General features: G+C 27.3%; 2 protein-coding genes across 2 annotated transcripts; both read right to left on the bottom strand.

Moving 5' to 3' along the window:
• Positions 1-678: 678 nt before the first annotated feature.
• LOC145832133 (uncharacterized) lies at positions 679-13437 on the bottom strand. The gene is made up of 10 exons (XM_082939490.1): positions 13399-13437; positions 12567-12782; positions 10655-10730; positions 9610-10008; positions 7913-8098; positions 7424-7566; positions 6628-6766; positions 6055-6177; positions 1190-1234; positions 679-1070 (listed from the first exon to the last, which is right to left on the bottom strand). Exons 1-10 carry the CDS (start codon positions 13435-13437, stop codon positions 679-681), a joined length of 1758 nt encoding a protein of 585 aa, XP_082795616.1.
• Positions 13438-15705: 2268 nt separating this feature from the next.
• Positions 15706-18814, bottom strand: LOC145831948 (uncharacterized). Its single transcript, XM_082939304.1, has 9 exons — positions 18725-18814; positions 18279-18468; positions 17629-17947; positions 17399-17559; positions 17126-17333; positions 16949-17058; positions 16690-16876; positions 16153-16444; positions 15706-16086 (listed from the first exon to the last, which is right to left on the bottom strand). The coding sequence occupies exons 1-9, from the start codon at positions 18758-18760 to the stop codon at positions 15793-15795; spliced, it is 1797 nt and encodes a 598-aa protein (XP_082795430.1). The 5' UTR covers positions 18761-18814; the 3' UTR covers positions 15706-15792.
• Between the last annotated feature and the right edge of the window lie 6053 nt (positions 18815-24867).

The raw sequence follows: 24867 nt of genomic DNA, 5'->3' as shown, positions 1-24867 counted from the left end.
TTTTAATTTTTTCTTATACATGTATTATATTTTTAACTAAAGAAAAAATTTATGCTTTTGATTTATTTCAATTTTAAAAAAAGGATATATTTTATTTTATAAAAGCTAAAAGATTTTTCATCTACAAAAAAATAGGTGACGAAGAACTTATAATTGTAATAGTTAATCCACATTTGTCATTCAAAAATCAATTTAAGTACATAAACTTTTTCTATATTCTTCAAGTTTTAAATATTATTTAAAGAATAAAGTTTCAAGTTTTTATATTTTCATGCAAAAAGTTTTAAACTATTTTTTCGTTATGTTTTTAAATTATTAAAAGTGCAGATTAAAAATACTTTCTAGCTGTACGTAAATTAATACTTCATTTGTAAATTACCATGGTTATCAAATTATTATAACATGTCAAAGATCGTTTATAAAGAAAATCAACATAAGTTTTACGTTGTAAACTAATAAAAACTAAAATAATAGTCTTAAAAACTTTTAAGTTTGTATTTATACTACTTAACAGTGTTACATAACATGTAAGTGAATCAGTTAAACCTTACATGTAGTTAGATTTCTACAATTTATTTTATTAATTTATAAAATTGTGTCCTTAATCCCTGTTTTAAAGCGAAGTGATCTGATATTTAGAAGTACTATAAATATATAGATTTAAAAATTGATTTGGTTTTAATTTGGTTTCAAAACAATATAATCAGAATAAGGTTTTTGAATTCGTTTCATTTTCACAGAATTTGGTTCAATATACAGATCATTTTCATTTTCTTGTGTTTTCGCACAATTTGGCTCAACATACAGGTCGTTTTCATTTTCTTGAACTTTCGCACAGTTTGGTTCTAAATATAGGTCATTTTCATTTTCTTGCGCTTTCGCACCGTTTGGTTCTGAATATAGGTCATTTTCATTCTGTTGAACATTCGCACCACCTAACACGTCACTAACTTTGAGATTCGTATCATTCTTTTCTTCCAGTTTTTGATACACATGGTCTGTTTCTTCTACTTCGTGGTAAAAATTATCGGTTTTTTTCTTTTCATTTTCATCATCGATTTCTTTTTCAACTGAAAATATACTTGCGTATACATTTTAAAATAACAATGTTATTTCTGGTCGTTTAAGTAAAATTTACCGATTTCTGAAAAGAAAGTGTTAATACAATTAAAAAAAAGTATAAACGTACCTTCTTTGTTTTTAGGTGATGAGTCTACTGTTTCTACAGCACCTTCTGTAAAAAATATCAGGTCAAAAACAACAACATATTGTTGAATTCTATATGTTCTATTGTACAACAATATTTTAACTAAAGCATTAGTTGTGAACACAAGGTTTTAAAACAACTATTTACTTTTAGTTTAGCAGTTTTAGTTTTTGTAATACTGTAATGATATTAACATTTAATTTTCTTATTTTAAAGCGTGTGAATAAATACGGAATTTTCTGTAACAATAATATTAATGATATGCTTTCTCAAAACAATTATACCAATTCCCAAAACAACTCAAGGGAGTTAATTTCATTCCGACGCGTATATATCGGCGTTTTGTCTTTCAAATGCGCGTTAAAGTTAGTTGCAAAGTTATTACGCGGTACGATCAAGTAACGTTTTACTTCAATTATTGAGAATCAAGAAAACGTCTACATAGCGGAGTTGATGTTAGTATTTATGTAACTTTACGATTGTTGATACTTTTTATAGATTTTATTTGTGTCGTGATTTAATAGTTTCTTTTTTCAGAACTAAGAATTATTATTGAAAATAAAGTAAATTGCATTTATTCAAAGTGTGTTTTATTCATAACTTAGGAAATAGTTTTGTAACTTATACTGTTAGTATATTATTTACTTCTCGTAAGTATAGCAGTCAGTAAGTTACTGGAGACCACGTAGTTAAGACATAAAACATAAACATCATTAAAATAACCCAATTGGTTAAAGTGGAGACCACGCAGTGTCTTTTAAGAACCTTGAATCTTCTGGTTACAAATCTTTAAGCAGTCAACAGAATAAATGCACACAAACAACAATGACGATATCAATCTTAATAATTCTCAGCAAGCAGAGATGATGAATGATAATGCTGAATTTTATCCGTCAAACAGCATTCAACAACAATTTAGAAAATCAAGCGAAGTTAAGCAGCTAACAAATGAAGAAGAGTTAAGAGTTTTGCAAATGCAAATAAAAAAGTTAAATAATAGATTAAAGCAGTCTAGATCACCACATTACGAACGTGCGATGCTAGAAAAACGCGAACCTTTTTACGATGATTACGAAAAAAGTAATCAAAATAATTTAAACATTTTTAGCGACACATTTAAGGCGCAAAGACTAAGTAAAAAGTTTAAAAGGTTAGACTTTGTAAGAAACCCTCGTGATATTATTAGTTTTTTCGAGGAGGAAATGTTAAATGAAAATATTTCTAGTAATACAGAAAAGTATAAATTTTTAACTGGGTTTTGGCCGAGAGAAGAGTTGTCAGACTATTATAAAATGACAGAACGAGGTGAAAGAAATTACAGTTCTTTAAGAAACTTTTTTATTAATAGGGACAATCAGTTAGCTGAAATTTTAGATAAAATTCCAATTTGGAATGAGTGTACAAACTTTAATAAAATATTTGCTACAGCCGTAAGTTGGGCCAAATGTCGAGAACAGGACAGAATTAAGTTTTTTCTTGCATACTTAATGCCCTTTTCAATCAAAGATAAGATTAGGGAACATTTTGATGAAAGCTTAGAACTTTTTAAAAGAAAAGGACAAGCCATATGGAATGCTTATAAAGAAAACGCATTAGTACCTAAGCAAGTTAATTACAATAGACTACAGCAGTATGAGCAAAGTCAGCATAGGTCTAAAATAAATTACCATAAGCGAGTTCGTCCTAATTATCAACAAAATTTTCCTTTTAGAGATAATGGTATTAATCATAATTACAATTATCGTCAACATAACCAAGATAGAGATAGTTTTAAACCAAGAAAATCATACAATGGGAATAGTAGTAATAATGTTAACATAGCACAGTGTTTGTCATGTCATCAACACTTACCTACAAAAACATCTAATACAAGCAAAGAGTTTCAAACAACCAAAGAAAGAGCTCAGGTAAACAAAAACACTATAGCAGTTGGAGTAACTGGTCAAGTAGTATGGTTTAATGTTAGCAAAGGTTACGGTTTTATTCAACGTGATGATCGGAACAGCGATATTTTTGTTCATTATACAGCTATCATCAAAAACAACCCTAACAAATTATTAAGGTCTCTTGCACAAGGAGAAAAAGTCCAGTTTGATATTGTTGTAGGTAAAAATAACATGTCAGAAGCCGCAAACGTGACAGGTCCTAATGGTAAAACAGTTCAAGGGTCTAAGTATGCTGTAGATAAAAATTCAAACTACAATCAAAAACTTCAACAAAATATATTTAACGCAAACCATCATTCTCGTAATCTCCAACAGCAGAAAATAAAAGCTAGTAGAGCTTATAAGCAAGCTTTTGCTTTTAAAGCAAAACAAGGTAAACTTATCAAAGAAAAACATCAGAAACAACAGCAGAAAAATATCAGTTACAATAAAAAGTATGATAGCAAGCCAAAATATCAAATGCCAACAGTGCAGCTTAAAAGTTATAAACAAGACTCAGGCTATTACAATTCTTCAAAAACAAAATCACAAACTAGCGTATCAAGCAACATATTAGATAAAGAGAAAAACAATTTGGCAGTACTTAATTCCTTTGACAAAAAAGAAATTATAACACAGAATAAAAAAGAGTCAGAATTACTAATAGCAGGTCTAAAACTTTTAACATTTATAATAAAGCCTTTTGAAGATAAAATATAAGTATTTTCACAAAACTAACGAAACGGATTTTAATAAAGGTAAAAAATTGTAATTTTTTATTAACATGAACATCTATTTTAATATTTTTTAAACTCAGGTAATTTTTTTAAGAAGTTAAAATGAAAGAAACTATTAAGTGTATTTATTTTGTATTCTTTTCTGATACAATTTCTGAATTGTAAAGTTTATTGCTTTTTTACTTTTAATGATGTGTTATGAAGTTTTTTATATTATAAATTACAGTTTAGCAATTGAACTATTAATTAAAAGCTATCAAATAGAAATTATAAAATAGAAAAGTTTCATATGCCTATTTTTTGTATTAAAATTTTAGTAACTACATTTTTTCTCTAACTTTAAAACAAAATTAAATTACCAGACTTTTTGCTCGTAAAATAATCAAGTTCAAGTTTAAAGCTTTAAAATTCAACTCGTGATAAACTTTTCCTATAAATTTTGTATTTAAAAGTACTTTCAACTCCCATTTAGTTTTGACTTTTAACGATCGAAATTTTACTCTTTATAAACTTCTACAATGCATAAGTTTTGTGTCATTTTATAAAGAAATACTTTATACTTGAATCCTATAAAAGTTTGTGCATGAAAATAGTAGTTATTGTTTTGTAAAATAGTTTAAAGAAAATGTTTTCTGTTTTGTTTATTAAAGTTTGCGAGTTACATATTAAGAACATATGTTTTTCTAAGTTAAAAACAAAATTAAAATGTTTCATGTGTTTTAAAATATTAATTTTCTATTTAATGCACCTTTTAATGCTTAAAATGTTTTGTTTTGTATAAAATAATAGGTTTAAACGTAAATACAGACAGTTTCGTTATTGTCTTGTGGCATAATAACATAGTAGTTTTTACTAAACTTTCTTGAAAGAATATCTCAACTTTTTTTTTTGAACCGCGTATTTTTGAAATGAATACTACATTAATGGACAATGAAAAGATGAATTTTTTCTATGTCAACAAGTGACTTCGATGAATTTTTGAATTTAAAGTTAAGAGAAGAACAAGCGAATTAAAACAGTTCGTTCCTGCTAAAAAAAACACCGTTGAAGAAGAAACCGGAAGAAGAATGCCGGAATAAAAAAAGCCCGAGGACAACAAGCCCAAGAACCCCGAGGAAAAGAAGCCAACTAAATGACTATCATTTTTACTTTGTCCTTATGTGGTGTTTTATCTTAGTTTTTGTAAATTATGTAGTTTTTGAGATAATAAGTAATAGTTTCTTTTTCTTACTTTTTTTTACCCAAACTTTTAATATCGATAAAAATGTTTAAAGTTAAGTAGGATTTTAAGGATTTAGATTATTTAAAATTAGGCTTTAAACACTAATTTAAAAGATAAAAACGAAAAAGTGTAATGATATTAACATTTAATTTTCTTATTTTAAAGCGTGTGAATAAATACGGAATTTTCTGTAACAATAATATTAATGATATGCTTTCTCAAAACAATTATACCAATTCCCAAAACAACTCAAGGGAGTTAATTTCATTCCGACGCGTATATATCGGCGTTTTGTCTTTCAAATGCGCGTTAAAGTTAGTTGCAAAGTTATTACGCGGTACGATCAAGTAACGTTTTACTTCAATTATTGAGAATCAAGAAAACGTCTACATAGCGGAGTTGATGTTAGTATTTATGTAACTTTACGATTGTTGATACTTTTTATAGATTTTATTTGTGTCGTGATTTAATAGTTTCTTTTTTCAGAACTAAGAATTATTATTGAAAATAAAGTAAATTGCATTTATTCAAAGTGTGTTTTATTCATAACTTAGGAAATAGTTTTGTAACTTATACTGTTAGCATATTATTTACTTCTCGTAAGTATAGCAGTCAGTAAGTTACTGGAGACCACGTAGTTAAGACATAAAACATAAACATCATTAAAATAACCCATTTGGTTCCAAAAAGCACATTATGCTATAAAACTAGTAAGTATATAAAAAACTATTACATTAAAATAAAAATATTTCTAAAAAGTAGTATGACATTATTTTAGTAAAAAATGTTAGTATAGTATTATAGTTCATACAAAATGTTTTAAACAGTTCGAACATACTTAGCGTAGTCAAAATATCAAAAGTTTAAGAAGACACGTTTTTCTAATACTTATAAAAGTAGCTAACAAGTAAACATAATTATATTAATTTTTAATGCTCAATACACAAAATACTGGAAAATTACCTGAACCTGTTTTCTTTTTTGCCTTGAACTTCCAAGCCAATAGAACAATGATAACCAGCATTGCCAGTAGTGATGCAGCTATACCCACAAACAACGTTGTTTGACCATTAACCGACTTCGAAGCTTAAATTTGAATTGATTATTTAAAATGAGTTTTTATACGTTATAGTTTTTTTAAACTTCATACAAACAAAACGAGAACATAGAATTTACTCGTTAAGACCAACGATTAAGTTAATATATATATATATATAACCAGTACATATAGATCAATGTAGGGTTTCCCAAAATGGACCAAGTGGCCCCATTGTTGGGCCATTAGGTCATAAATTGAAACTTACACTAGATATTCTGGAGTTGATGATGAAGTGAAAAAAGATGTCTTTATGTTTTTTAAATGGTAGTTTTGAAACTTACTTTAGATATTCTTAAGGTGATCATGGAGTGAAAAAAAAATCTTAGGTGCTTTTAATGGTGGTTTTTTGAGTAATCTTGTTTAAGGGGCCATAGATTGTTTAATTTTTCTGAAGGGGGCTTTTGATAAAAAAGTTTGAAAATTTAATTTAAACTCACAAATAACGTTTAGTTTTCGTGCTGGTGATACCCCTTTGTTTTTATATTCATCCAAATCATGAAGATTGGAAATCGGTTGGCAAGTGACATTTTTGCCATCGTCATCAAGTGTAACCGATGTTGAGAAGTGTTTCAAACTCTGGTATAAAAGTATATTTTTCAGAAACTTTTTAACTATTCAATTTAATTTATTTATTATCTGTTTGTTTTATCTATTGCATTACTGTGCAATTTGATTTATAACTATCATTTATTTTTATTTTTTATGCACAATTACGCATAGCCAATCCCGACTGATAGTGAGCCTAATAATAACAACAAATTTAAACTGTTTAAACCGTGTTAAAAATTAATAGTGTTTAGTAGTCTGAAGTTTTAAGTAAAAGTAAAGTTTTTGTTATAATAGTTTTTAAAATATAAAAATAAGTTTTCGCTGGCGCAAATGTACCCTTAAATTCAAATAAAAAAATACTTTTTAATAAATGTATCTTAATAAGAGTATTAATTTTTAATCAGTTAAAGTGTTATGATATAAAAAGAAAAAAATTGTTTAAATTTAATGAATTAAATGTATTTGATACGTTAAATAAGATAAAATGTTAAGCTTTAGGAAGGTTAATTTTGCTTTACTTAAGTTTTATTTTGCATGAAAGATCACTTTATTCTGACATAGATAAAATTATTTCAAAATATTTGATACATTATAAACTGTTACTTTTGTAATTAAAGTTTGTAGCTTTTTATTAATAAATTTTAAATCAAACTTTTAAATTGTTCCACAAAAAATAAAACTAACAACTGATTGTGTTGAGCAAACGTCACCAAAGCAGTATTTTACAGATGTTATCTCAGGTACACTTAGGCCATAAGAACAAGATACATTAAGCTTTTTGCCGTTCGAAACGTCTAAATCTCCCAATAGATGTACATTTCTCGGAGCTGTAGAAGTTTAATACAAATCTCTAGCAATTTAAATGGTTAAGTTCTCCAATAAATATATGTTTTTTAATATTGGTAGTGTTTAAAAAATTGAAAACTAGCAATTGGTTTTATTATAAAATTAAAGAAAATATGCTGTTAAGGCAAAGTTCTATAAAGAACTGAAACTATTGAAAATAGATAGCAGTGTTAGTTTTTATCATAGATATATTAAATGTGATAAAATTTCGAACAAATTAGTTAAATTCACAGTAATTTATTGATAATCATTTACAAAATGGTTATGATAATAGCCTAATTACTTCTTTAAAAGTGTTTTTAATGTATATAAGGCTGTTTAAAGTACCTCTCCAACATTCAAATAAATATTCGTTGCTCCATAAAGCGTTTACTAAACATTCAGTATTCAAACTTTCTACATTTGGTTGCAAATGCTTCAAATAGTATCCTTCTTCACATTTAAATACTCCGGTGTCTTTATAATTAGAAGAATTTGATGCGATTTTAAGAAATGGAACATTCGTTTTGCAATCTATAAAAACAATAATTTCTTTTATTAGTTTAATAAATACTAAAGATATGTGATTATGTTATTTTGTGTGCTTTTATATGTTTTTAACTTTTTAATCTCATATAAATTTTTGTAGCTTTTTAATTGATAAGTTAAACATAAAGTTTAACTAGCTTCACAAAACATTTTTTATTCTTAGATTATATTAAAATAATTGAGTAGTTGCTAAACTATAAATCGACAAATCGGTAAAAACATTTGATTTTTAAATATTGAAAAATTCCAAAAAAGTATTAGAGAGAACTGTACTTAATTTTGTTTGTGTTGCTCAACACCCCCTATGACATCACAAAGCATCGCCACTATGCGATGACCGAGAGCATTTTAACTTATTTTTAGCAATGTTTTCACTTTAAGCAGTTTTAATAAACATTAGAATAATACAAAGTTAATAACATTTCATTAGTAGTTTTTTCTTTTAAGTTTCGGTCAAAAATTTAATTCAAGAAGTTAAGTCGGAGCTAAATGTTTATTTAATTATATTATTAACAACAGTTTTTTACATCTGTTTCGTATATGAAATATTTCTATATCATATATTCCAAAGTAAAGCTATAGTATATTAAACATGTTAAAAACATCCTTCTAATATCGCAGACTGAAATTACCGGACCCCGACCGTTTTTTGAACTTTAATGGGATCCGGCCCGCGAGCAAAGTGACAGGCCCGCAAAGGGTCAATATTACAAAATAATCATAAAACTTTGTATCACATTTTTTACAAAACAAACCTGTAAGAATTTGACTTTAAAACATGCTAAAAAACTTCTTTATAAATCAATGTGTACTTATAAATACACCATTTTGTCCTTATATTTTGTGTTGTTGTAATTTAGTTGGAATATCTTTTTGTTAAATTACCCTAAACAAAGTGCTTTTTGAAGTACGATATTTTACATACGTACCTTTGTCAATTACAATGTCAATTCTATTTATAGACATTGTTTAAACATCTGACATGTCTCAATCTACATCTTAAGTTGTCAGATATGAGAAAGTTTTGTGAATTTGAAGGGTTCAAAAAAGTGATTAACTGTATCCATAAAATTAGACTTCGGCCGGATCCGAAACTTTTATATAAATTAGAATCCGACCGGATCCGGATCTCGAATTAAAAATTAGCATCCAGTCGGATTCGGATCTAAATTCGGTTGGATCCGTTAAGTCACTAATTCGAAACACTCCGGCCGCAAATAACTAAATGTTTCCGGGTACGGCCCGTTGATTTAAAGACGTTGACCACCCTTATTCTCATACAACCTTTAGACGCTATAAAATTACTAAGACTTTTTCAAAATGCACAAATTCTTAAACCAATAACAAAACTAAAATCACCGCATTTTTCTACATTAACCTACTGCACAAAAACCTACATTATTACCACGACATAATATTTGTAATGTTTTTATTTTTTTTTAATTTCTGCAAAACATGTTTAATAGTATATTAGATTTATAGCAAAAATAACTCACCAGAGAAGTTAATATCGGTTATCTTGCAACTTGCTTCACCGTTTATAAATAATTCCAAATCAATAGACGTGTTGGCTTCGATTTCATGTTTTATTTCAACAAAGGAAACCAGCGGGTCGGATACGTAGTTATTTATGTCAAATATTCCTTTTTGAAGATTGCTATCTTCCCATTTATTATCACAGATACCAAGAAAGCAGTTTTTTGATACTTGAAAAAAGAAGTTTAGTGTGTTTGATTTGTATGTGATCTTCCACTCAAAGCTATCTAGTGAGAAATTACTGCCAAATTTAGCGTAGAACAACGTTCCCTTATACCCTGATGGCCATGTCGTTTCTTTTACCCCTTGGTAATCGCTTATTCTTTTAAGTATAACTTCAGAGTTAATCCCGCATTTTTCTGAAAAATATGGTATTATTCGAATAAAACTAATTTTGTATTTAGATAAATTATGTATATTTTATCATAGTTTTTATGTTTTACGTAATTAAAAAAAAAAACTGTTTCTAGCTTTTCAAACAACTTACAACAAACTTTCGACAATGTGCTTTTGTAAGAAAAGGTATATATGACACAGAACTATTCAAAACTTAAAGTTAATCGTTTGCTAATAATGATACTAGTGAAACAAGTCACCTGGAATATATAATAATAACAGTTTAAACAGTACTTTTTATTTATCATAATATCATAAACAGTGTAAGGAAACATACTACTTCCTCATCTTCTATTCTTTCCTTACACTACTTACTTTTTACAGAGCTCCATTGAATTGTGTTAACTTGTTAACGCACAGAAACATATGTTAGTTTGATAAAGAAAGATTATTATTTAAATTTGGTGTTATTAAATGATGTATAGCCATTTTTAATATTTTTAAACAAACTAATTTCTACTTCAGTTAAAACAAAAACCCATTTTTTTCTTTATGTTGTGTAACTAATCACACTTGAACAAATAAGTACAGATTAAATTTTAGAAAAGCTTAAGTTTTCTTTTTAAGTAATATTTTACTAATAACATAAAATAAAGTAAATTTTCTTACCTGGTACTCTTGTACTAATATTCGGCTTTATAAATAAAACAAAAACTAAGCATTTCAGCAAACTTAACCTAATTATCTTGATCATTAGTAAAAATGTTATTTACCAGTTTAAAATAATTACAAAATATACCCTTTAAAATTAAATTAGTAACTATGAGTCATAGTACGTTTGTTCGTATTAAGAGGAAATTCTCTTTTTTTTCTGATGGTTTCATTTAAATTTTACAAAATAAAAGTTTTTTTCTTTTGTTAGTTTCAAAAAATAAGCTGTCAAACTACTTTAAAATACCAAGTTGAGTTCATTAAATGTAAAAGGTAGAATTTTATTACATATATAAATTATATTCTTTCCAATTAAAAAAAAAAATTAATCTAAAGAACTACTCAGGCTATAGTTAAATACTATTACGGAATATTTTAATATAAAAACTACATATAAGCAACATTTATAGATGTTTCTCACTAATCTTCAATAAAATGAACTAATAAACATGGCGAAAGTCAATAAATTAAGAAACTTAAACGGCGTCGTTTAATGAGTGAAAATTTTTCACTTGCGTTTTTCGACGTACAGTTGTGTCAGCTACAACTTAATCATACGCTTTTTTCATTACAATGTTGTAAAAATCGTGTTATAGATTAATTCTATACAGAGTTCGATGCAATTTTTTGTTTTCTCAGAATAAATTTGTAAAACAAGCTTATAGAAAATAAATTTTTAATATTTTCACTTCAAACTTAAAGCAGATCACTTATAGTTATTTTTCATCCAAGTATAAAAAACATTATGCAGAATGTGTTTAACTTGTTTTGCTATAAAATTGTTTAAAAACAGTTTATTAGCTGTTAGTACAATTAATTTATTACCTTTTGGAATTTAAAAACTGTTTTAACAAACTAGTATACATTTTATTAATAAATGTAATAAGTAGACATGTTAGCAAAATTTATAAAATATAAAAAAAAGATATCACTAGTTATCTTTCTTTATTTCACTACTACATGTTTCTTTGTGTTAACGGGTCAACAAACTTAAACGGATCTATGAAAATCAAGAAATTGCTCATTTCTACTTGCTGAGTAGTTTCTTGATTTTCATGGCTCCGTTGAATGTGTTAACCCTTTGACACACATAAACATGTGTTTAGTGTAATAAAGAAATAAATCCGTTTAGTTTGCTGTTATAAATTTCAGTAAACTTGTTTCGCTCGGGTCTTTGTTGACTAACATTTAAACAATTTTTTTCAAGTTTTAAAACTACTAAAACTACTTGGTATTTTTAAGCTCAACGTAGTCTCTATTTGTTACATACAAAATACAGTAAAATTTTAAACTAAGGATGCTGCTAATTAATATGTAATAAGTTTAACAAATTACAAATAAAACTTATAAAAAAATACTTTAGTTATTTTTCGTTTTGTAAATGTTTAAATAGAATATTTTTATCTAAATTTAGAAGTTTTAAAACTACTTTAAAAAAATATTGGCTGAGAAAACTTAAAGGAACCAATTAATTTTTTAATTTATTCTACTGATATTAAAAAATAAGCTAAAAAAGAAAATTAATAAATCACATAAGCTCGATACAAAAGTTAACTTTTAACTTTTTTATTCGACGAGTTTTATGATTGAATATTGTCTTTTTTTTTAAGTCACTTTGTATATTATTTTGCACATGTAATAAAATGTTGAGCTGTATATTCATTTCAATAAATCTACTAATTTAAAGCACGATGCAGTTTATTAAAATAAAAATAAAAGTTAACCAAATCAGATTAGTTCAAACAAATTTAACATTTTAACGTTCTATTCTTGACATACACAAGTTTTGTGCGTGTCTATGGTAATACTGTTCTTTTTATTCCAAGTCTCTTTGTATATTTGTTTGTAGACTGAAAATTTTACTTATCACCCGAATAATCTTCACTTCCAAAATTCTGATTCTCGTTTCTCTCTTGGCCCGATCTCTGGTCAGTTTTCCCTGAATTCTTCTTCTGGACAGAGAAGAAGCTCTTACAACTGATTTGAATCTCCGCAACGGTTCCGTCAGTTCGCTGTGGAACTTTTTACATCTTTTTATTTCGTTCTTGTACAATTTGACGTCCTTGAGTGCGTTTTGTAGCATGCTCTGAAAGTAATGAAGATTAGAATCAAATAAAGTGTTTATTTTAAGATAAGTAAACAGTTTCATAGTATCATTTTTTCTACAAAATAAATGCTAAATAACATTTTACAGAAAATAGATTTGATGGTTCTTCACCTGTGCACAAATATTTTTCTGTGTGCAGAAAATTTGTTAAAGTGAATAAATTTTCACATACTTTACTTGTTTTGTCTTTTTCTGCTAGCAAAAGCCTTTTATAACATAAGTTTTCCGTTTTCAACCCGGCAGTTACATATTTAAACACTCAAAACACAAAAAATAATACTTCTCCCTAATACAACCTCGGGGGGATATGTTTCGTTTTAAGAATGAATTAGTGCACAGTTTTTGGAAAAGGTTAAAGACCGTTTTGTTAATTTTTATGCTTCACTTTGAGCAACATCATTTAAAATGAACTGGTATGTACTTATAAAGACACAATTTGTGTATCTTGTACATAAATGATATAATCATGCCACTAACACACTTACTATAAAGCTTTTATATTATATTTATACAACTATTTAGTATTTATGTAAACAAACATTTGTTGTTCAAATAAAAATAAAAATAAGTAAAAACAAAAAAACACAAAACTTACCTCCAATTCTTCAGATTCTCTTCTTAGCGAGTTGACCATAATAGTTTATTTATATTTAAATTTAAAGTTTTAGCTTTTAGAACTCAATTTTTTTTCTGTTAAAATAAACTTTTGATATTTACTAATGATAAAACTAATTTAACCGAAAAATCGTTTCCTTAAAGAGATTTATATCAAAATATTTTCATACAAACAATTAGTTTTATTTTGAAAGCTTTTGACTAAGTCTTATGGTAGAAATAAAACTAAACTTTTCATATAAACTTTAAGAACTTTAAACTATAATGACGTAATAATGGAAACAAGCGTAACCGTATAATTATTGAAAACCGAATTAAAAATTAACTAAGCAGAGTAATCAATTAAAAGTTTTTACAAAACTGAGTTTACAGTTGAATATTGAAATCCGAACTTTAATTCGTAACGGGTCGCACTATTTAGCAAAAAGTCTTCAGCGAGCCACAGCAATTTAAATAAAAAATAATCAAATCCAAACTATTATAAACTATAAACGCAAATAATGTACAAAAAAGAAATAAATAAATATTAACTACTATTTATTAACATAAAAGTATTAATGTTAGATTTTTCCACATATTTTTTTAATTAAACGTTTAACGTTTTTGCTGAAAATTAAATCGCAGGCCGCAGTTTGACGACCCCTTATTCAAATGGTATAAAAACATCAACATTATTACAATAAACTAGCCGTAAATGACCAAAAGCTTACAAACCTTCATAAAAAATGCCTTTAATATAATAAGAAACGACCAAAATCAATTTTACACTACATAATTACTAGAAACAACTTAAGAAGTCCAGTAGTTTAGTTTACCTTTCATAAACTAATTATTAAAAGTTGTATGCACAACGAAAAAGAGTTTGCCGCAAATATAATTTGTTAATTAATCTTATTGTCGACTAGCAGCAAATGCCACAAAAACTTTGCTTGGTGAGATTTTTTTCAAAAGTAGTCTAAATATTTTAGTGTTGCCTTGTAAACTTTTAGTTAACATTTATTAAATGACGTCTCACTGGGTTATTACTGAATGATACTCTGTGAATAAAAAATACAAAAAGTCTTTATGTGAATATTAAAGTGTGAGAGTAAAAGATATTACTGAATGTTTGTAATAAAAAAATGTTTATTTTTAATATTGTCAGTTGTTTCATAAAGCCAGTGCCTTTTTATTTTGCATATTTTATAATGTTTAGAGCTTTACATTAATAGACCTTATTTTTAAAACAGTTTCAAACTATTAAACTTTTAAGTATAGTTGTTTTTTAATTACTTTAGGATAAGTTTAATAATGCTTTAATACTTGAAATGCTAAATTCTTAAATTTTTGTTGATCAAATACTTTATCTGTACGACAAAAAAATAGTTTACAATTAAAAGCTTTATTTCAAAGCATTCGATTATTTTTATATCTCCTAATATGTTCCTTTTAAGTTTTCTTTTTTTCTAACATTAAATATAACATTTGGTTTTTGCCTCCTTGATAATGAGTTAAATATTAATACAAATATTTAATTTAATTTGTTTGAATAATTAAAAAATTGTTAAGTTATCTCTAAGTTTCCTAATAGAAGTATCTAACAAAGTTAGTTTGTAATTTTTACAAAAAGATATGAAATAATTTAAGCGTTATCTTATGTTGTTAAACCGTCAAAAATTCAGTATTTTTATTGTACTTCAGTTTTTATTTAGTTAGTTCACAAGGTTTTATAAGATATACAATAATTTTTACCTTATGTTTGAAAAAAATTTTTTAGTACGTTTGTTTGAATATCAATAAGCTTACTTTTTAGGGATAAAAAATGCTTAATGGTTTTAATAAGATGAAATAATTAAAGAATGATAGATAATTTAACGAACAGAAATTAGATAAATATATACAAACAAATTTCAACTGTTACTCGTTTTGGATTAATAAAAACATATTTTAAGTTTTTTATATTTGATTCGAACTTAAAAAGGTATTTTACTAAAGCATTGTTTTGTTGTAGTAAGTTTTCAAACAGCTTAGCAAGATAGAAATACGAAGTGTTAAGCTTCGAAATTCAGTAAAAAATTTTGTTGTTGGCGCGTCTATCAAATTTAATTCATAAAGATAAAATAAAACATATTCAGATTTTTCTAAGCTAATTAAATAAAGTTGTTTTTTTTAAACTCAGTTATATAAAGAGAGCGTAGTTATGTTGTTTTCAATATAAAAAACAAAACTTTACTACAGTTTAAAGTTGAGATATTTAAACTTATAAAAAATATTGATTCTTGCTAGATTATTTATATATAAGTAAACATTGTCTTTCGGTTAGCAGTTTATTTTAGATACGACATCAAAAAACAATCTGCAACTGATTTTTCTCAATGACTTCTATTGTTCAAAATTAACAATGGAAGACACATGAGTGGAGTGATGGGGCGCAGAGTCTCCAGTTGAGGCAAAGTCTCATGCATGGGACCTTGTAGTGGATGTTGATTCTGTGGGTGCAGCAGTAGTTGACGATGATTCTTGGGTCCCAGTAACAGTGGAATTGTTCGTATTTGTCGAGGACCTTTTGGACCTTTTCCATGACGCAAGCGCAGTAGTGAGTTCTCAAACTCTTGATCAAATCGTGTGGGTTGGTACCGAAGGCACTGTAGAAGAACTTGTCGAATTGGATCAAGTGACAACGGGCACGCTGCAATAGAAAAATAATTATAGAGTTTGTAACTAATTGTTAAGAAACTAGCAAAACAAGACTTACTTCCTTCAATCTTTGTTCAAGACAAGCACGAGTGTGATCACGTTTACCGTAAAGGCACTTAGTGAAGATTGAGACCTTTGATTTTCTTGAGACCATGCAAGCTTCCCATTTGGCCTTGACCTGGTAGACCATTTGTTCGGAGCACACTTTCCATTGTTTGATGCGGGCGTCCCATTTTTGGTAGAGGCATTCGACTTGACGGTAGAGTTTGTCTTTTTGGAGACGGACCCAGACCTTAGCTTGTTCTCTGAGGAGATCATGGAATTGATCGATTTGAGCTTGAGTTGGAGATCTGTATAAATAGATTTATTATCAAATGATTACGGTTGGTGTAGAGTTTAATTTGAGTCATACTTTTATAATAATAATAGTAGTATAGCAAATGTAGCACTAATTGGTCCATTTGTTATTTAGTTGATAAATGTTTAAATTGTTTATTTTTACGTGTTATTTATAAACATACTACTAACAATTAAAAAAATCTTAGATTGTTCAAGCGAGTTTTGAATATGCAAAGTAACAGTAAACGTTACAAACTTGTAGTATCTTGGGTATTTGCACAAGATGATTTGTTCAAGACCGACCAAAGCTTTAGTGCACCATTCATCGATTTGTCTGTGCCATTCAGTGTAAGCCAAGACGAGTTCTCTGTTGTAACCTTCGAATTTCTTGTTGATTTCGTCAATGTAGAATTGGTATGGGAAGAGACCTCCAACGATTTGTTCTTCAAAATGTTATTATTTTAAACCGCTGCTATAAATAAACATTTATTACTTCTTTTGCTTGAATATTTTACCTTTTTCGCAGGTCTTAAGGCTTCTGTATCCGCAGTGGCTCCAGTCGGCCTTGAAAGCACTGACACCGCAAAGTCCGAATTTGGTTGATGGGGCACATGGCAAACGGACACTGAAAAAAGTAATTTTGCAAAATATCCTACAAATTACAACTTTGACCACTTTCCTACAATACTTACCATGATCTTCTGCGGTGCATTCTTGACAAACCGTAGCAGTTGCCTCTGAAGTAGACTTTGTAGAAACATCTGTAGTCGCATTCGATGGTGTAGACGGCTCTGTAGACTTCGTTGTAGAATCCTTGGACCAAAACTTGGTTGTAACGGATCATTTCTTCGCTCCAGTGAGTGATGACTTCTTCGAAGTTTTCTGGCATAGCTTTACCGGCTGTCAAAAAAAGGAGTTAGATTGTAATAGTAAGCAAGCTTAGGTTTTTGAGTCTTAAGGCTTACCGTAGAGACAGGTGAAGATGTTTCTGACGAAAGCGATCTTTCTCAAACGGAGTTTTTCAAGGGCTTCCTTGTAGCAGGCAATCATTCTGTCGGCCTTTTTGTACAATCTGTCGTGGAAACAGGTGACACGGGTCTTACGGGTGGCAAGAGCTTGTCTGAATCTGTAGTTTTAACTGGTTTTAGTAACATTTTGCTTGTTTAAATACAATGAACTGATGTAAAATACTCACTGAGCAATGATTTGGTTGTGGAAGTGTTCGATTCTGAGCATGAATGAGTGAATTTGGTTAATGTAACGGCCTTCGGCTTGTTTCTTGAGAGATTCAAGTTCAGCTTTGTAAGCACCGACTCTTTGTTCGTACATGTTCATGGTGTAAGCTTGGTAAGCACGGCGGAAGTATTCTCTGAATATTTCAACGTAGTATTCGTTCACTTCGCAGACTTGTTTTTTCCATTGTTGCATTTGAGCGAAGAGGTCCAATTGAATCTTGGCTCTGGCTTCGGTGAGCTTTTCGACCATTTCGTTGACACGAGTATCGGCAAGGTTTTCTGAAAAATTACATGATGGTTTTAAGTTTTACATGATTGTAAAAAAAATAAAAGAAAACAAAATAGTTTTCGGAATAAACTTGTTTTTGATGTTAAAAAATCAGTATTTTTCAAGAATTGATTTTAGTTATGATAATAGAACTATGTTAAAATCAGTATTATATGCATTTGATTTCTTTAACTCGAAGTTAACTTATAATTTAAGGTTGTATTTATGATTTTGTTTTCTTACATGAAAAGTTAAATCTATTTAGTTAAACATTTAGTCACTAAAGTCGTTCTTTTTACCATAAACATAGATGATTTTAGTTTATATAACTTAAGAACCAACCGTCTTCACAACCCTTTGGAATAAAGCATTTTGGGAATTCAACAAGGATGTCTCTGTAGTAAGCACCGGTGCACCAAGCGTGGTTGAAGTGAATTCTGTAGCAGTAGTAGCTGTTTCTGGGCAACACATGGAAGTTGTGAGCGCACCAGTAATCGTATGATGGGCAGCTAAAAGTAGCTGCTTGGGCAGCCTGTGAAATAAATTGGATTAGAGATAAGCAAAACTTTTCTACAATAAATAATAATTCAAATACAATAAAAGAACAAACGTATTTATAGTTTATTTTTTGATTCAATCTAAAATATTCAAAATATTGACTAATATAAAATTGATACAGTTAGCTTAACTTAATAGAAACTTCTTAAAATAAGCTACTATTAGTTATAACTTAATTTTTAACTTATCAAAGCAACATTTTTTAGTTATGCATAAAACTATAAACTTACAACAATGCATGCCAAGAAGGCAACGACAAATTTCATTTTATTGATTGTCTGTAAATCAAACACTCAAATCAATGTCTGTTGTGATTTAATTCGCAGATCTTTTATACTGCATTATCACAACAAATGCTTAGATAAACTTACTTGTAAACTTGCACTTGAAAATTAAGCTTAAAACAACTTTTTTGAGTGGCTTATTACTCTTGTTTGTTGTGGAACTGGTTTAAACTATTAAATGCAGCTGTCATAGAAACATGGTTTGTTTATTTAATATCAGCTTATTTGACATTACACTTTATAACGTGTCAATTAACTGTTATTTTATGTGGTGCTAAAAATGAATGCCTAGCGGTTTTTTGCTAATTACTGTTTGCTTAATATTTTGTTTAAAGTGGTTTTTCCTTACATAAAATATATTTCAGCTCATTTTGCGTTAATCTGTATAAAAGTTTTAATATACTTTATTATTTACATTTTTGATGAATCTAAATCTTTTATTAAATTTTCTAAAAAACTACTTACGCTTGTCAAACTTATATAATACGTACAATTTTCACAACTACTAAATTTTAATGATTTTTGAAAAGTTTATCTCGTTTTGATTTTTAATAATATCCCTTATAATAATGAATAAAAAAAAAGTTTAAAGTAATAATAAAATTTTTAAAGTTTAAACTTTGTTTTTTAATATAGTAGTTTAAACTTATTATATTTTCAGTCAATTTTGTAAATAATAAGTCTTTTTTATTATGTATAAACAACTTTTATAGAAAAATAACTTTTGCATTATTTAAATTATATTTATTATCAATTTAGTATTTTATTAAACATTAATTTTTTTAATTATAAGAAAATATTAAAAATTTTTGAAACTATTTTGATTAAAACTACTTTTAGTTAAACTATATAAATGTATATACACAGCTGTTTTATACTTTTTAGTTGTCAAACTTTAGTTGTGTTTAGATTATATTGTTTAATATGAATATATTTGTAAGGCTTTTTTTGGGACACGTTCAAAATCCACCCGATCAAAATCCACCCTGCCAAATTCGAGAACAGCTTACCGAACGAGGGTAAGGGTTAGGTGTAACAGTGACAGTGATAATAGTAAAAAATAAATAAAAAATATTCAAAAAATATATAAAATGAATTTGTAAATAAAGAAAATGTAAAAAAACCGGGTGGATTTGATCGGGTGGATTTTGAACGCGGGTGGATTTTGATAGTATACCTTTTTTTGTATAACTTTCACTTTTAAATTGTTATAAGCTGTTCGAATGTTTTTCTTAATTATTTTAGTTTTTAAAACTTTCAAAATTAAAAATTCAAAAGTTATATAAAAACATAAAACTGCTCAAAACGTTTACAAAAGTAAAGTTTTAAGTATAGGATTTGTTTTCTTTATATGCAAATTAACACCTTTTTTTAAATAAAACAGTTTACAATAACTTGTTAGACTACATGCTTTGTTTTAGAGACTTTTTTTGCTAAAAATGTTTACTTATCTACAAACTTTAAAATAAAAAACTATCTTACTTTTTTCAGACAAGCATATTTTTTATTTTTATATTATTTCATTACTTTTTAACAAGTTTAAATAGGAATTGTCCGTAATTAAACAGTTGTACGATTAAAAATATAATCACACAAACATCTCAAGTAATGCTAAAAACAGTCAACTCTTTTTGTAATTAAGTATATTTTAGAAAATTAACTTATTAGCTTTTCCTCACTGTTGCAATTCACCACCTCTATACCAGGGGTCGGCAGCCTTTTGTTACTAGCGGGGCAATATTCCTTGAAAAATTTCTTGCGGGCTGCACAATTTAAAAAAATGTCATCAAGGACCGCTGTTATTTGAAAATAACTGTAGTAATCGGTACTTTTAAAACAAAAGTATGGTAAAATAAGCAATAATAAAGCACTAGTAAAACGTAGCTGTTGGAATAAAGTAATATTCTAAAGTTCTGTTTCAATTTTTTTTGGTTTTAAAACATAGTTTTTAAAGCTAATAAGTACCTCGCGGGCCGCAGATTTTGACTTTAAGGAACGCATTTGGCCCACGGACCGCAGTTTGCCGACCTTTGCCCTATACTACTCTAATTTGGTTTTCAACTATTGTTTATTAAACGACAAAAAAATGCTAAAAATGTTTATTTCTAGGCATTGGTGTACCAAAAACCTTTAGGTTATCAAGTCGTACACCACTTGGAAACCTTTCAACGTTTTGTTCAGGACTGTGTTTGTTCTTAGCAGCTATTAGAAAAAAGTATTTTCAAGTTAAATTAAGGATAAATAAAATTTATAGCTAATACAATCTACAGTTTACCACATTTTTTAAATCTAATTTACAGTTTTAGTTTATATAGTATATCAACTACTTTATACCAAGTTTTTTCTGCATACAATTTTTCCACCTTTTTTTTATAAGTTTTTTTCAATATATGCATACTGTTTATTGACCGATAAACAAAGCGTAAATAAGTTTGGTCCAAGGACCTGGTGTACAAAGGAACCTTTCGGTTATCGCGTCATACACCACAGGTAGAGTTTAGTGTCTTATCTAGGACACAAACTGTAATAAATTGTTCTTACTTATTCTATAAGTTATTGTTACTTAAAAAATACAAATATACTGTAATAAAGACAAAAGTGAGTTAAAAAATGCGGTTATAACTTTCGTGCAGAGTTTCTTAACAAACTATATTGTAAGACTAAGGATTACAGAACAGTAAAAAAAGGTTTTTGTAAGTGTGATAGTAAGTCTAATAATTTTAACTTTTTTGTTTCTACATTCTAGTTCACGAGTTAATACTAGATTTAAGGACGTGTCACACATCTTATAATTATAGCTTTGAAAAGAAAATTAGATTCGGCCGCAAAGGACAAAATTTCAATAGTTACTGTTACAGTTTTGTAAATAACAGGTTGAATTGATTAGATTTAAAGTTAAATGTGAGTAAAGGCAAAGGGGTCAGGAGTGTTATAAAAACTAAAAAGTTTTTAACTTTGAAGCTATAAGTAAGAGTTTTAACTAACACATGGGGTTAAGTGAAATAAATTGTTTTTACTTGGTCAAAGTTTCTCTAGGGTCATATTTTTTACTTTTTTTAAATTTTTGGTGTAATTTTATTTTACTTCATCAAAGCAATAAACTCAACATCTTTGACTGAAATGATTGAAATATTGAAATGACAAACAGTTAAAGCAATTGTGTTTTAAAATTTGTTTAACATTTTTTTGCATACGATAAATTTTATTCTAATTAACCTAATTTATTCTGAAGCAAAGTAGTTTGAAACTGCGTTGTAAAAATAAAAGGAAACAAGAAAAATTGTGCTGAAGACTTGTAGAGATAAAATAATAATGAAATATTTTTTTTAAGACCCTTGACTTTTCTTTTGACCGTTTAGAGTTTAGATTATATGTATTATAAAAAGTATCTACTTTTAGTAACAAAGTTAAAATGGTATAATAGTAAAGTTTATTTATTAAACTAATTAGTATTTTGATTAATTTTTTATTCGTTACTACTTAGTTTTATTACTTCTTTACTTTTAGTTTTTATAAAACATATGAAACTGAAAAAAAAAATTTTTTTTGATATTTTGTATTAAAATGGTCAATACTTTTATCAAAATGTATCTGGGGTCATTTTTTAATACTTGTCCCAACATATGTTTAAGCTTAAAAGATAAGTTGAATTAATTTTGCAAGATTTAGAGCCTTAAGGTAGCAGTTTATGAATAAAAAAAAGTTAGTTTGTAATAAGTTGTTGCGTTTGTAATTAGAATAAATAGAAGTTTTGGCTTTTAAAAGAAAAAATACACAACTGTTACTTACGCAAAAATGTAGCTAATGCAAATTTTACCAAATTAAAACAGTCGTGAGAAAAAGCTTCATTGTTGTAGCTTTTTTATCAGTTTTTATTTAATGGTTTTATGTTTAAAACTTAAAACAGTACATCAAGGTTTTTTATTAATAAAATAGGCTTAAGTTTTGTAGAAAATTTTGGTATATGTATTCATCAAAATATAAACCCTTATTGAAATATATTTACTATTAATCAAGTTGTAAGTAGTAAACAGTATTTGTTGTTATCCAGAATTTTTTTTGTGTTAACAAAAATTTTGGCTGTTTTGACTAACTTATATTTAATTTGTTTTAAAATTGAGATTTTAAGTAAAATAGATAGTTTATTTAAGATGCACAATTTTTTTTTAAAGAGTAGAAAAGTTGATAAATCAAGTTAATAAAATTTTATTAAAAAAAAAGCTCACACAAAAAAAAAAAATCTGATCAAGGCAGAGTTTAAGGACACTGTCACTGATTAAGGCAGGGTAGAATACCATGCCATCTTAAAAAGTCGTCCAGTAATGATAGGCCACGTTGTTTAAAAGATCGTACCAATACATGCAAAGTCTCATACTAGCCATAATTAGTGTATTATAAAGCTAACGTACATAAAAATCGTTTATAATAATAATTATTTAAAATAACTTTTTTTACGATTTGTGTTTTTAGCTGTATTAAAATATTGTTTACATTATTATTATTTCAATTCAAGATTTTTATCTTACAAATAAGTTGGAAAAAAGGAAGAAGATAATATATTGACACTTAGGATGTGACCCGTTGGTAATAGTTTGCCGATTTTTGGTTAAAAACATAAAAAAAATATGGCAATTTAAAGTTGACTGATATAGTTTAAAACAGACTGCTTTTTACAAAATGAAAAAAGTTAAAAGTAAAACAAATGTTCTATAAAACAATAGTTACTGTTATTTTTAACAAAATATTTTTTATTAAACATGAGTTAATTATTAGTTTCATATGTTGATTCAAAACGCAACTTTGACCAAATTGTAAGATCTACTGCTTAAAATCAAGGTTATTAGTCATTACCCAAGTGTCCAATAAAACATTCTTGAATCGTAAGTTCATTAGTTTCAAAAGCCAAATTCAATCAAAACAAGCTATTTCTTCAAACTTTCCACTTCAGAATTTAAATTTTGGTGTCAAAAGGAAAAGTTACTTGGTATGTACCATGAGGCTTTCTTGATGTTACAAGAAATATTCAAAAACTTTCAGTTGATATTTTTGCTCTTAATAACAGTTTCAAACATAAAATAGCAATTTAAAAGTATTACTAAATTTGATTAATGTTGTTGAACTTTTAGTTTGAGATTTGATTTTTGTAAATATAAAAATCACATGCTTTGTTGTTTACATTGTTAAGGAATTTTATTGTATTTAAGAACTGTTTCCTAAGCTATATATCATCAAGAACGCTGAGGTTATAGTTTCAAATTTCAACTTCTTTTCAGACTAAATCTATATGTTATGGTTTAAATATTTGTTCTATATCTTTTACCAGGTGTTAATACCATATAATATACTATTTTTACTAACATCAAAAACCCTGATAACAAATTAAAAAGACATTTATTATACAATCCTGTGAAAATCTAGAATTTAATAATTGTGCAAAAAAAAAACTTGAAGTTTATATATTTTTCATGTATAAAGAAAAAAAATGTGAACGCTTACAACTATGGTCAATGGATTGGTATGGAGAAAAACCTTTTGGTCATCAAGCCTCACACCATACATTTTAATACATTTATTTTTACAGTTTTAATTAAAACAATAAAAAAGAAATTTAAGACCAATGAAAAATCAATTTTATTATAAACTGTTATATAGTTTTTAAAAGTATTATTTATTAAATTAACTCAAATCTTTAGAAAAAATTGGTGTGCACTATTTTTAAACCCATTTCTGCCAATATTGACTATGGAAACCATAGGCTACCATGGGCACCACACCACCTTCTCCCCTTTGGTTTAAATTTTTACAATAATGTAGGTTCAAATTTTTCTTGTTGCTTTTTTTTCAAGAATGCACCATTAAGTTCCATAATAACATATAAAATGAGAAGTGGTAAAAATGCTTTGAAAAATAAAAACAATTATCTCATCTTTAAATTATATATATAACAATAAACATGAGTATAATACAAAAAACTGTAAATGTACTATGTTTTAATTAAATCTGTAAACTTTCTTTGTATGTGCTTAAGTCTATTCAAAAAAATATTTAGTACTTCTAATTTATGTTATAACTCAATTATGATTGCTAAT

Source organism: Thalia democratica, chromosome 3 (genome assembly GCF_965202585.1).
Source record: "Thalia democratica chromosome 3, ktThaDemo2.hap1.1, whole genome shotgun sequence".
In the NCBI taxonomy this organism is placed as follows: domain Eukaryota; kingdom Metazoa; phylum Chordata; class Thaliacea; order Salpida; family Salpidae; genus Thalia; species Thalia democratica.
Note: the sequence above shows the minus strand (reverse complement) of the source record. Positions and strands in the feature narration are given on the sequence as shown.

Coding starts and splice junctions, on each gene's coding strand:
- LOC145831948 (XM_082939304.1), bottom strand. CDS start 18,760: ATGAAATTTGTCGTTGCCTTCTTGGCATGCATTGTT. Junction 17,334..17,398: donor CATCTTCACCTGTCTCTACG/GTAAGCCTTAAG, acceptor TTTTTTTGACAG/CCGGTAAAGCTATGCCAGAA. Junction 17,059..17,125: donor ATGCACCGCAGAAGATCATG/GTAAGTATTGTA, acceptor TACTTTTTTCAG/TGTCCGTTTGCCATGTGCCC.
- LOC145832133 (XM_082939490.1), bottom strand. CDS start 13,437: ATGGTCAACTCGCTAAGAAGAGAATCTGAAGAATTGGAG. Junction 6,767..7,423: donor TTTGCTCAACACAATCAGTT/GTTAGTTTTATT, acceptor CTTTTATACCAG/AGTTTGAAACACTTCTCAAC. Junction 1,235..6,054: donor AAAAAAGAAAACAGGTTCAG/GTAATTTTCCAG, acceptor TATTTTTTACAG/AAGGTGCTGTAGAAACAGTA.